Genomic DNA, 12,845 nt, shown 5'->3' on the forward strand with positions numbered 1-12,845 from the left:
CTTGGGGATGGGTCCCCGGAGTTCCCCTTCCTTCATCCAGCAACAGAGATCTTCGAACACAGGTGGAGCTCAGGTGTCTGGCTTGGTCCTGGGTGGATTCACTTTGGGAGGGAAGGACAACTGCCCTCCATTCCACACCTTCCTCCTGCTCTGAGCTGCCAATTTCAGCTTCAGCTCAGGTGCTTTGCAAGTTGTTTTAAAAGAGAAGGCTCGGGACTGCTCTGGTGGTACTGTGGGTGAGAATCCGCCTGCCAATGCATGGGTTGAATCCCTGGTCCAGGAAGACTCTACACGTCACAGAACAACGAAGCCCATGTGCCACGAGTGGGCCCACGTGCTGCAACACTGAAGCCCTTGTGCCCCAGAGCCCGTGGTCCACAAGAGAAGCCACCGCAACAAACAGCAGCCCCGCTCACCCCAACGAGAAAGCCTGCAGGCAGCAACGACGACCCAGCACAACCAACAATAAATAAAAAATTTTTAAAAATGTGTTAAAAAAAAAAAAAGAGTAGGCTTGCTTTGGCTCTGCTCCCTTCTGACCCCAAGGCCTGCACCTGTCCCTCAGGCCTCTGCACTGACTCTGCCCTCAGACGTCCATGGGGCTCACATCCTCCCAACCCGTCTGCTCTCTCCATAGACCTCATCCCCATCTGATACCTTCTTCTTTCTCTTCATTGCTGTTTCCCCACGGCAAGAAAGCACCACAAGGGCAGGAAGTTCTGTTTGTTTCTTGCCATAGTCTCAGCAACTGATCAGTACCTGCTGGGTTATTTGTTTGGCTCTGCTGAGTCTTAGTTGCAGCATGCAGGTTCTTCAGTTTATAGTGTGACATGCGGGATCGTAGTTCCCCAATCAGGGATCAAACCCAAGCCCTTTGCATTGGGAGCTTGGAGTCTCAGCCCCATCAGGGAAGTCCCTGTTGGCTCATTTTATCAACAAATCATCAGAGCCTTCATTAAAATGAGAAGTTGTTAATGAAATAAGTGACACCAGACAGGATCTGCCCAGCTCTCATGACTTTCACCTGAGTTTTCAGTCTTGGCTAGGGAGGCCTTTGTGGGTGCTCGGAACAGGCTGGCACAGCGGGCTTGGCCAAGTGCTTGTGGTGGTGACAAGGGGAGTTCAGATCTGGATGCCAGGTGGCCTTCTAGTCCAGTGTGAAGGGCCAAATTGGGGATGGGGCACCCACGTCAGGTTGCTGAGATGGAAAAGGCTGCTTTTTTTAGGTGAAAGAATGTCCTGGAGCTTCCTGTCTGTGTGTGCCAGGTCGCTTCAGTCGTGTCTGGCTCTTTGCAACGCTATGGACCAGAGCCCGCCAGGCTCCTCTGTCCATGTGCTTCTCCAGGCAAGAATACTGGAGTGGGTAGCTATTCCCTTCTCTAGAGGATCTTCCCGACCCAGGGATCAAACCTCGGTCTCTTACATCTCCTGCATTGGCAGGTGAGTTCTTTACCATTAGCGCTACCTGGGAAGCCCTCTGGAGCTTCCTATCCTGTGAAAAATACTTTTTAATGAACAATCGCAGCCAGAACAGCCATGTAGGTCTTCACCTTCACCTCGCTGGGTCTATGATCAGGCTCACGTCTGCCTTCCCCAGCCCCCACCTTCTTGTGTCTGTGCAGGTCCCCGCCCAGGGCACCCTCTTGGCTCAGCTGCTTGGCCTCCAGACTTGAGTCCTCTGCTGAGCCTCCGGGGAGGTTCTGCTGGCTCCTTCAGGGCTCCAGGCACTGCCCTGGCCGCAGTCTCTTCAGTGTGTGAGCCCCTGCATGAGCCTGCTCAGAGCTGGTTGAGGGCATAGGCTCGTGCTGCACTGAGGGCAGCTTCCAGGTCAGCAGTGCTTCCAGTGCCCTGGGCCACCACTCGAGAGCCCCAGGCTTTGCCCCCCATGTGGCTGCACACGGCCAGCGCCCAGGCCTCTGCTGTGAAGGCCGGTGTGGCACTCTGGGGACAGAAACAGAAAGGGCAGTGATGCAGAGCAGCCCTCTCTGCCCCTCCCGCTCAGCGTACCCTGGAGAGTGGAGTCACAGTGAGTAGAACCCTCTTGCAAGCCGGGCACATGGTGGGGGTGGGTAAGTGGGTGAGGAGACAGGAGACGGATGGGCCAGGAATGCACGTATAGAGGTTGATGAATGGCTGCTACCTATTTGTAAGAAATATGCAGCCTGGAGGGTGGGGTGGTGGGAACTGAGGGAATCCTTTGAGGGTGGGGTGGGAGGGTGTGGGTTAGGGACAAGGAGGTGGCCCTGTCCCCATCCTGGGGCATCCTCAGAGATCACCTCTACCCAGCTGTGGCTCTCTTACGTGGGAGGAATAAGACAAGGGATCAGCAAGCTGGGCTGGGAGATGAGTGGGTGGGGCTGCCTCGCCTCACCTGGGCCACCTGACAGGCGCACAGCACCTTCCCCAGGGGCTGGGGGCTGAGGAGAAGCACGGACGTGCCGGGCGCCTGCGTGCACAGCTGCCGGACCACCTTCACCAGCATCTGTGCGGGGGAGGGCAGATGGCGACCTCGCAGCTCCCAGCTTCCTCCCCGCTGGGACCTTCCCCTCCCCACACCCTGGGCCCACCCCACGCCCAACGCTTACAGAGAGGGACTCCGTGGAAACCGTGTCCACAATCAGGGGCCCCTCCATGTGCCGCTGGAGCAGCTCCTGGGTCTTCTGTGCAGCCTAGGAGGCAGGAAGAACAGCGCAGGGGTCGGGCTGGGAAGCAATCAGCCCCCACTTCTGAACTGAGCCCCAACCCAGAAATCCCCTCCCACGCCCTCCGTCCCCCAGCAAAGGTGCCAGGGGTTCTGCCGAGAATGGCCGCCTTGTTTTGGGTCCCCTCTATGTCCTTCTTCTCCTCCCTCCCTCCTCCCTTTCGTTTTAGCTCCAGGCCCCTACACATGGGCCGCTGAAGGTGACGGGACTAGGGCTGCAGCACAGATGGGTGAGTGGGGGCGGAGGGAGGAGGAGCCACAGTCAAGGAGCAATTAGGGCTGAATGGCGTAATCAAGTCAGCTTCCTGGAGGGAGAGTCTGAGAAAGGCTTGGGAGTTGGGGGAGAGACCCAGTTTGGCAGAGAGAAGTGTGGGAATGACCTGATGATGGCACCCAGGTGGCAGGAGAGGCAGCAACTGCCACCCACCCCCACTCCCCGCCAGGCCTGGGGGTGTCTCAGCGTGCATGCTAGACATCTCCGATGCTCGCCAGGTGTGCCTGCTATCTGCCCCGTGGGGTGCACCGCACCCCCTCTCACCTGCCCCATTTCCAGTTTCCGGACGGCAGTGTTGGCACGCCGCTGCAGCGCCTTCAGTGTGGCCTGAAGCTCCCGCCGCTGCCACTGGGGCATCGTGGCGGTGTCCACGGCCTGTGGTCAGAAGCAGCATATCACTCCCTGGCCCCACTGAGTCATGGTCCCTGAGGCAGGGACCAGCAGGGCCAGGGAAGAGGTCACACTCCCTACATGTCCCCCTGCAGACAAACAACAAATATCTGGGCTGGGGATTCTGGGGGGAGACAGGCAGGGTTGGGGAGCGGAACAGGGCCAGGTGGAAGGGGCAGCTCCACGGTGGGGGTAGCCCTCACGTCGGTAAGTCGCCCCATGTCCTTGGACAGCCGATGTGCCTCCGCCACATGCCGGCTGCCCTGACTCAGCCGAGCTGCGGCTGCTTCCACCTCCTGGGCCAGCCTCTGGCCCACCTCTCGGGCCTGTAGGGAGGGCACAGGATGGTCAGGGGAGTGTGGCATACCTGCTCTCCCCAAGACAGGGGTTCATGACCTATTGCTGGGCAGGGACAAGTTAGAAACATTTAACAATCAAGACTCATCAAGGTATCAAATAATGACAACAGATGCCAGCTGGCAGTAGCTGGTATGGCTTAGTGCACAGGTATGAATCCGGGGTCTACTGCTGGGCATTCCCCAGCCCGAGAGCATCAGCTGCGTGCCCCCTGACCCATCCACACCCAGAGAAGCCTCCCAGGCCCCACTGGTGTGCTGACCTGCTGGGCCTGCTCCCCATTGACGGCCAGCAGGCGGGTGATGCCCTTGACGAGCTGGCGCTCTCCGATGATGACCAGGTCTCCTATAGCCCCTGTGCGAAGCAGGTGCCTGTGGGCAGAGGGAGGGAGCAGGAGGTCTGGGTGATGATGCGAGAGAGAAGAGCAGCTGGAGCTCCAAACCAGGGGCTGGTGGCTCCAGGGACGAGGGAAGGGAGGAGGTCCAGGGACCCAGGCCAGAGTGGGCAGAGAGGAGTGACTCACGTCCCACAGCATAGCTCCACAGAGGTGTGCAGTGCGGCTTGGGAGGCTGGGTCCAGCGCATGGGCTACGGGCACCCCCACGGATACCACCCGCACAGGGTCTGGGTATACCTGACAGTGAGAGGCACAGATCTGTTAACAGGTCTGTGGCGGGGTGGGGGGCTCACTCACACGATCTCTACCAACAGGGCCCCTCCAACTCACCTCATCCAGGGAGCGCAGGCCGGGGACGTGGGCAGTGCGTGCCAGGGCCACCTCCTCCATGTACACAGCCTCATCCCGCCCCACGGCCTTCTGCACAGTGACCTCCACTGCCCGGAGCTGCTCTGGGGTCAATGGGGCCTGGGGGATTGTGGGGGAAATAGACAGACAGGCAGTCAGCCCCGTGCCTGGGAGTGATGCGTGAAGAAGCAGTCAGTGTTCACTGAACCAGCCCCAAGCTAGTACACAACAGTGAACGGTGCCTAGCACATAACACGTACTCAGTACGTTTGTGGAGCAGACAGTCCTTTCCCTTAGAAAGCTACCCGGGAACTGGGCCTATTGGAAGCAGCAGGCCTTTCACTAGACACTGAAAGTTGATAAAGAAACAGAAGACAGAGGCTCTGTACTTCAGGAGCTTACGAGAGAGGGCAGCCAGGGGAAGAGAAATACAGGACGGGGGAGACACAGGAGCAAGGAGGGAGTCATCAGGCGGAATGGGATTCAGTGAGCACTTCCTGCAGGATTTGAGCCAGATGGACACTGAGACAGGGTGACAGATAAGGAAGAGGGCAGCTCGGCTTGAGCAAGAGCGGCCTGGGTGACAGCAGGGACAAGGAAGCCGGGCGGCTGGAGGCCGAGAGGATTCTGGACACTGGCTCGCCTGACCCTCACTGGCGCAGGAGCGGCCTGACGCAAAGCCCCCCGACTCAAGGTCCCCCAGTGACTGAGCGAGGGGAGTCCAGCCCTCTTATGGTCAAACTCCCACCCCACCAGACTCTAAGCCCGTCGCCTTGTGTGAAGGCTGCTTCTCTGTGCCCAGCTCACCTGCGTGGCCACGTCAAAGCGCAGCCGCTCGGGATTGAGATGGGAGCCTCGCTGCTCTGTGCCGGGGCCCAGGACCTGCCGCAGCGCCCAGTTGAGCAGGTGGATGGCCGTGTGCTTCTCCATGCAGCTCAGACGCCAGGCCTGAAACACTTCTGTCACCCAGGGCCCCGGGTGCGGGTGGGGTGGGGAGAGAGGAGGGGCTGCAGGACACGGAGGATAAACAGCAGGGGTGGGGTCCTCACCTCATCCACGTGCAGCTGCACCTGGTCCCCCACCCTGAGGCGCTCCGGGGCCACCACCTCATGCAGGATGAAGCCTCCGCAGACCTGGGCCCGGGCCACTGGGAAGAGCACGTCCTGGGGAAGGGCAAGGCCGAGGCACTGAGTGCTGCCGCCTCTCCTTCTGGCTCAGGAGGACTGGGGAGTGTGTGTGTGTGTGTCTGTGTGGCGGGCGTTGCGGGTGGTGGTGGTGGGGCTCACCTGCTGGCCCACCAGCACCAGGTAGCCTCGGTCGGAAGCCTGGCCTCCCTGTTCAGCGTAGAAGTTGGTTTTGTCCAAGAGGAGGCCACAGTGCTGGCCATCCCCTATGGAGGCCACAGCTGTCCCATCTTCTGTATACAGCTGGAGCACCTGGGCCTCACAGGTGCCAAACTCTGCCAGGGCCGAGACTGCTTATCAATGCCAGGCAGGGGCTTGGGCCCGCGCCTCCCTTGAAGCCAATCGGCAGGGGTAGGGGGGCACTTCCAGCCGGGACCCACAGCGACCCCTGGCGGCTCCCCCGGGGAAGGCACAGGCCTGGTGGCTGGTCTGTCCTCCCAATCGTGGTCAGGCAAGCCCGGGGCCACCCGCCTCAGCCCAGGCTCTCACTGTAACTGCCGCCTGGTTGCAGGGAGTAGCTGTACTTGGGGCTATCATCGGTTGGGGGCACCCCTCGGCGCTGCAGCTCCCCCAGGGCGTGGACGTTGAGTCGCAGTCCCTGCTCCTGAACCGGCTCGGCCTGCAGTGCCCGGTGCTGTGGGACAGGCGTATGTGCAGGAGGGGTTGTGTGGAGACCTGCCTCCGCCACACAGCTTGTGCTTCCCGTATCCCCTCTGGAATAAGGCCTTGGGCTGGGCTGGCTGCTGGAGGCCCTGGGCTGGCTGGTGAACCTTCCCTCATGCAGGGGTCTCAGGACAAGGACCCACTGGGCCCCCGATGGCCCCTCTGAGGACTCGTGCTGGCCTCTCCCCTTCTGCTCCTCTGTGTGGCCCACTGCACTGGCCTTCCTCTCTGCGGGCTGCGGGTGGGGGCTGAGCAAGGGGACAGACCCTACTTCAGCCTCCCGTTTCCCTCTTCCCACAAGATCCCAGGACTGAGGGAGGGGCTGTGACCCAACAGAACCGGTGGGGCTGCCCAGCCAGTACCTGGGCCTCCTCCTGGGCCAGCCGCTCCAGTCCAGCAGTGTCCAGCGGCACCCCCTTCTCCTCCAGCATCAGCTCCACCAGGTCCAGGGGGAGCCCCAGGTTCCCAGACAGTGACAAGGACCAGGCCACTTCGGCTTTGAGGAAGGAAGACGATGGGCGTCAGGGCTATCGAGGGAGGGAGTGGGAAGAAGTACGGGCCAGGGCTTTTCTGACCACAGAAGCCACCGGACGCCAAGCACATGGGTCCTCTCCCTGCGCTGGGCAGGCCCCAGAAAAGGGTCACCTTCAGGCTCCAAAGCAGGAGCTGGGGGTAGCCCAGGGTCCTCCCTTGGCAAATGTCATTTCAGAGGAGGGCAGTTCATTCTCAGCCTGCAGCCAGCCTTGGAAAGTAGAGATCAGAGGCGGGGCCAGCTTGGGCAGTAGAGAAGTGAGGAGAAGCAGGGCGTGGTGGAGACAGCAGGGGAGAGAGACGTCGGGCCGGGGATGTAAGGCCTGGGCTTGGCTCACCTAAGTGGGGCCCTCACACCGCGGCCAAGCATCCTGCTTACCTGGGAACACATCAGAAGGCCCCAGGCGCTTCAGGGTCCGCTCGATGACCCGCCGACCACGCTGCAGTGAGGCCAGGAAGGCTGCCTCATCCTCCGACACCAGGCTGGCTATCTGAACAGGGGCAGGGCAGGGCTGGAGCCGGGCCTTCTGAGAGGGAGAGCCTCTCCCCACCACTCTTGTCAGCCCCTCCCTCGCCTACCCGAGTCCAGTACCTGGGCTGAGCTCCTCCGCAATTCTGGGTAAGCATCTCCCTGGGGACAGTGCAGAGGCCCAAGGCGGTGTCAGAGGCAAGAGCACACTCTGCACCTCCACCTGGCCCTCCCTGGGGACGCCTGCCTTGGGGGCTCAGAGAGGCAGATGGATGGCAGAGGGTCCAAATGGGGAATCAGCTTCTTTAGGGAGGGGCGGGCATGACACAGGCAGAAGGGATCCCGAGGTCAAAGGCTCAGCAGCCTGAGCAAGGAGGCTCCCTGCTTTCTGTAAGCCCGCTGAGAAGACTCTGGGTTAGACACTTAGGGTGGGGAACCGGGGCAGGGTCACTGTTTGGGTTCAGTGACAGGCTCTCTGAGTCCCCTGGGAGGCCCAGGGAGGCGATGAAATTCTGCCCTTACCAGTGTCTCCACCACTACAGGCACCAGGCTGCCCAGGAAGCCAGGTGGTGCCCGCAACACCTCAGTAGAGAACCGCACAGCTCGACGGAGGATCCGACGAAGTACCAGCCTAGAGGGGGTCAGAGCCCAGATACGAGCCCCCAGCAGCCCTGGGTCAGCAAGGAGGGGAGAAGGGAGGGCAAAACGCAGAGTGTATGCTCCCTTCCTCCTCCGCCTGCCATCTCAACCCCACTCGCCTCTCCATCCCCTCCCTCCTCTCCCCTGCAGCCTGCCCTTCACTGTAGCCCTTCCAGACTCACGGGGCGCCTGACATCCCAGGGGAGACGCCGTCAGCGATGCAGACACTGAGTGTGCGGATGTGATCAGCCACCACGCGGTATGCTGTGTCTGTGCGCCCCTCATCTGCTGCCCCAATGCGGCCTGAGTAAGGGGGTGCCCCGCAACCCTGGAAGCAGGAGATGAGACACGGCTGCTGGCCCTGCCATTCACATTAGTCAAGAACCTGGGGGCCAGCCTTGACTTGGCTCTGCTCTCTGCATCTAATCCATCAGTAGGGGCTTTTGCATCTACTTCCAGAGATCTTTCAAATCCATCTACTTTTCTCCACTTCCTCTGCTACCAGCCTAAGCCACACCTTATCTGAACTATGAAACAGCCTCCCAATTTCTCAGCTGCTACTCCAGTTGCCCTCCAGTGCATCCTCCGCACAGCAACAGGAATGTCTTTTAAAAGTGGTGATCAGGGACTTCCCTGGTCAATACAGGGGCCTGGGTTCGATCCCTGGTTGGGGAACTCAGATCTCACGTGCCACAGCTAAGTACGTGCCTCGCAACTACTGAGGAAAGAGTGAGGGGCAGTATCAGGCTGTAAACGTGAACTGGAGCCTCACGTCTGACACTATCGCATTCTCGGCTGCTCACTGTCCCTGCAGGCGGGAATACCCTTGAGTTCTCAACAAAGGGAGAAAGCAGTGGTGGTGAGCCGCAGGTCAGAGTGGCTTATGGAAGGGAAGAGGCGGGCTTACCTGGTGTATGGCGTCGAGCAGCGGGGAAAACAGGTCGGTGTCATAGGTGGAGAGCCTGCCTTGCAGCACGGCCACCAGCCTTTCTAGGCCCATTCCTGTGTCCACGTGCCGCTGGGGCAGAGGCTGCAGGCTTCCGTCTGCCTCTCTGGTCAGTTATACGGGAAAGGGGTGCCAGGTGAGGCCCCCCACAGGATTGCAGGTATGATGCTCAAGTGGCATAAAGGGATGAGGAAGGGATTCGGGGGGCCGACAGTGAGAGGAACCAGTGGGCAGTATCATCTCACCCCCCTCATCCCCCAAAGAGGACGATGATAGCCTTGGGTCCTCTCCTTTCTCATAAAAGGTGATTGGGCCCTCGCCTGGACCCAGACCTCCACTTTCTGGGACACAGTTCTTTGCTTTATAAAGAGGCACGTCAAGGCTGGTAGAAAACCTTAAGAGATTATCAAATTCAACTCCATCTTGTGATAAGAGAGCAGAGTCCAAAGACCCACAGTGTCTAGTTGCAATGTCACGGGCAAGGAAGAGGACTAAATTGGTTACTATCTGAAAAGTGTTTACAAATATGCCTGAAAGTGTTAGTTGCTCAGTCATGTCTGACTCTTTGTAGCCCACCAGGCTCCTCTGTCCATGGAATTCTTCAGGCAAGAATACTGGAGGGGGTAGCCATTCCCTTCTCCAGGGGATCTTCCTGACCCAGGGAATGAACCCAGGTCTCCTGCACTATAGGCAGATTCTTTACAATCTGAGCCACCAGGAAAGCCCCCAGAAATATGCCTGCCACATTGCAAATGCTGTCATAACAAATGGATCAAAGTCTCCTGACTGCCAACTTTTTCACTTTCAGGCAGGGATTTCCCTCCTCCTCTAGCAACCCATTACCTGTTGTGTTGCATGAAGACCAGATTCCAAAGCTCTACCAGCTGGGGGGCCCCTGCCCCACCGGCCAGGTCATAGTGTATCTCAGTGCAGGGCCCACAAGGCCCAGTATCCCCCATCTCCCAGAAGTTCTCCTCGGGCCCAAAGGAGAGCACACGGCTGGCAGGCACCCTGAGAAGAAAGCCAGATGGATGGTGGGAGACAAAGGCAGAGGCTGGGGACTCCCCCACACCACCCCAGCTATCTGCCAGGAGAGCCCTTCCATTAAGCTCAGCAGGAGGAGGAACAGGGCTGACGGTATCACAGGATACGCTGAGACTCTGAGCGTATAACTCAGGTGTTGGCTATTTTCCAGTTTTCTTGTGCTCCAGGAGTGGGACATAAGTGGGAGTGGACTCACCCCAAGCTGAGCCAGATGTCCCGGCTCTCCAAGTCTGGGCCCAGCCCAGCCTTGGGGTCCCCACCAAAGTAGGAGACCCAGAGCCTGTCCTCAGGGATCCCATAGACCTGAGTCAGCAGCTCCCAGGCCATGCTGCAAGCCTCCTCCTGTAGTGGAAACCCAGTGGGAAGAGGAAGACGGGTGAGAAGGCCCCACTGAAGTGCCCATCAAGCCACAAGAGCTCCACCCTCAGCTTAAGACAAGACCATTTCCACTGCCCACCTGGTTTTCAGAACAAGCCATGACTCTTTCTGCTTCTGAGATTTTCCTGCATAGAAAGTGTCCTTGCTTCTAAATCCCATTTTCTTTCAGGCACCACCTTCTCCATGAAATCCCCTACCCACCTCAGCCTGAGAGGACTTTTAACTCCTGCATTTGAACCACTTCTTTACAATAATTATTGATCAGCCATTAGGCAGGAGGCACAGTCTTGGTCCTCAAGGAGTTTACAGCCCAACCAGGGAAGCGAGACACATTTCTATTATATATGTCCATTGAGCACTTTGCCTCTGTGTCTGGTATGAGGCCCTGCTTAGGCTGACTCTAACAGTAGAGACAGGATTAACCTTGACTCCTTTCTTGACTGACCACTGACCCTTTCCTAGCTCCAGGGCTTCCTGGGGACTCACCTTAAAATATTCACCCCCAAAGGCCCAATTGCCCAGCATCTCAAAGAAGGTATGATGGGAAAGGTCTCGGCCCACATCTTCCAGGTCGCTGTGGCGTCCTCCAGCCCTCACACATTTCTGGCTGTTGGCTACCCGCCGGAAGCCTGCCATCTCGCTTCGTGGATCCACAGTGCCCAGGAAGATTGGCTTGAACTGGAAATACAGGAAGGGGGAGAGAGATACCCTAATAGAAGGGAAACGTAGGGAGTGGGCATAGAGATGGTGATTGGGATTGAGGGCTGTCCGTGCCCCCTGAGAGTACAGTGAAGTCTTGCCCAGGGGGGCAACTTGGGAGCACCCATCTCTGGTGGTGTCTGAGCAGACAAATAAATCATGAAAGACTCTGCTAGTAAAATGAGAACGAATGTGTTGGTGGCTAGAAACAGGGCAAGTCTACAGAGGGTAAGTGGTGCTCAAAGTCGAAAGCTTAGAGCACATAGGCTAGCACAGTAGCATGTACTCAACAAACATTTATTTTAATGAATGATATCTTTATTTTAAGAAAACTAATAAATGAAGCCAGACTTCCCCCACCAGTCTGCCCCCATGAGACTCCACACCCCCCATTCCTGGAACTAAAAGTCAACCTTCACCCGCCATTCCTGGAACTAAAAGTCAACCTTCACCCGGCATTCCTGGAACTAAAACTAAACCTTAACTCCGAAGTTTCCGATCGAGTTCTCCCCAAGCCCTAATTTGCACCCCAAACTCTGCCCAATCACGCACAAGCTCTCTTTTCCCGAAAGGTAGGAGCTCCACCCTTTGCGTCTCTTGCCCAATCCCGCAACGCGTTTCTCTAAGGAAAAAAACTGCAAACTCCGCCCAGACCTGCGTGGTTCGGCCCCTACCTGGTTCATGCCTGCATTGACGAAAAGCAAACTGGGGTCGCCGCGGGGCCTCACGGAAGCGGAGGGCACCAAGCGGTGGCCATGGCGGTCCCGAAAGAAGCTCAGGAAGGCGTCCCGCACGGCCGCGGCCTGGATTGGAGGGGCCTCCGATGAGAGCGCCCGAAGGCCCCGCCATGAGGGCGACCTTCGAATGGCCCGCCGAAGTCGCCCAGCTGCGGCTGCCACCGACGCGGCCATCTTAACTGGGGGCAATACTTCACGAGGTCAAAGGGTATCGCAGGGATAGAAGTAACGAGAGGAGACCCGGCGTTTCCTACAGCGACCCCTGGCGGCAGGAGGACTCAAGACCGCTTCTGGCTCCAGGTAGAAGTGATTGGCAAGAAGGCGCCCGCAGGAGTCCACCTATTAATAACACAAGCGGCCTGGCGCATTCAATTCAGTTCAGTTCAGTCGCTCAGTCGTGTCCGACTCTTTGCGACCCCATGAATTGCAGCACGCCAGGCCTCCCTGTCCATCACCAACTCCCGGAGTTCACTCAGACTCACGTCCATCGAGTCAGTGATGCCATCCAGCCATCTCATCCTCTGTTGTCCCCATTCTCCTCCTGCCCCCAATCCCTCCCAGCATCAGGGTCTTTTCCAGTGAGTCAACTCTTCGCATGAGGTGGCCAAAGTATCGGAGTTTCAGCTTCAACATCAGTCCTTCCAAAGAACACCCAGGACTGATTTCCTTTAGGATGGACTGGTTGGATCTCCTTGCAATCCAAGGGACTCTCAAGAGTCTTCTCCAACACCACAGTTCAAAAGCATCAATTCTTCGGCGCTCAGCTTTCTTCACAGTCCAACTCTCACATCCATACATGACCACTGGAAAAACCATAGCCTTAACTAGATGGACCTTTGTTGACAAAGTAATATCTCTGCTTTTTAACATGCTATCTAGGTTGGTCATAACTTTCCTTCCAAGGAGTAAGCGTCTTTTAATTTCATGGCTGCAATCACCATCTGCAGTGATTTTGAAGCCCCCCAAAATAAAGTCTGACACTGTTTCCACTGTTTCCCCATCTGTTTCCCATGAAGTGATGGGACCAGATGCCATGATCTCCGTTTTTTGAATGTTGAGCTTTAAGCCAACATTTCACTCTCCTCTTTC

General features: G+C 58.0%; 1 protein-coding gene across 3 annotated transcripts; it reads right to left on the bottom strand.

The window, feature by feature from the left end:
- Nucleotides 1–955: 955 nt before the first annotated feature.
- On the bottom strand, nt 956–11,954 carry AARS2 (alanyl-tRNA synthetase 2, mitochondrial). 3 transcript variants are annotated; one of them, XM_027524553.1, is made up of 22 exons: nt 11,694–11,953; nt 10,807–10,998; nt 10,139–10,284; nt 9,742–9,909; nt 8,860–9,004; nt 8,135–8,280; nt 7,836–7,944; nt 7,437–7,475; nt 7,224–7,335; nt 6,676–6,809; nt 6,140–6,284; nt 5,753–5,925; nt 5,516–5,629; nt 5,274–5,414; nt 4,449–4,586; nt 4,246–4,355; nt 3,985–4,093; nt 3,569–3,691; nt 3,240–3,350; nt 2,586–2,669; nt 2,372–2,482; nt 956–1,941 (listed from the first exon to the last, which is right to left on the bottom strand). In XM_027524553.1, the coding sequence occupies exons 1-22, from the start codon at nt 11,928–11,930 to the stop codon at nt 1,777–1,779; spliced, it is 2,952 nt and encodes a 983-aa protein (XP_027380354.1). In that variant the 5' UTR covers nt 11,931–11,953; the 3' UTR covers nt 956–1,776. The 3 variants fall into 3 exon arrangements, with proteins under 3 accessions (XP_027380354.1, XP_027380355.1, XP_027380353.1); XM_027524554.1 differs by lacking the exon at nt 2,372–2,482 and having other exon boundaries at nt 11,694–11,954; XM_027524552.1 differs by having other exon boundaries at nt 2,372–2,669; nt 11,694–11,954.
- Between the last annotated feature and the right edge of the window lie 891 nt (nt 11,955–12,845).

The sequence above is a fragment of the Bos indicus x Bos taurus genome, chromosome 23, assembly GCF_003369695.1.
Source record: "Bos indicus x Bos taurus breed Angus x Brahman F1 hybrid chromosome 23, Bos_hybrid_MaternalHap_v2.0, whole genome shotgun sequence".
In the NCBI taxonomy this organism is placed as follows: domain Eukaryota; kingdom Metazoa; phylum Chordata; class Mammalia; order Artiodactyla; family Bovidae; genus Bos; species Bos indicus x Bos taurus.

Excerpts from the sequence above, each read along its gene's own strand:
- AARS2 (XM_027524552.1), bottom strand. The coding sequence starts at position 11,930 with ATGGCCGCGTCGGTGGCAGCCGCAGCTGGGCGACTTCGGCGGGCCATT. Across the intron at positions 6,285-6,675 it reads TGGCCCAGGAGGAGGCCCAG|CACCGGGCACTGCAGGCCGA; the intron begins GTACTGGCTGGG and ends CCTGTCCCACAG. Across the intron at positions 4,356-4,448 it reads GCCTGCGCTCCCTGGATGAG|GTATACCCAGACCCTGTGCG; the intron begins GTGAGTTGGAGG and ends TCTCACTGTCAG.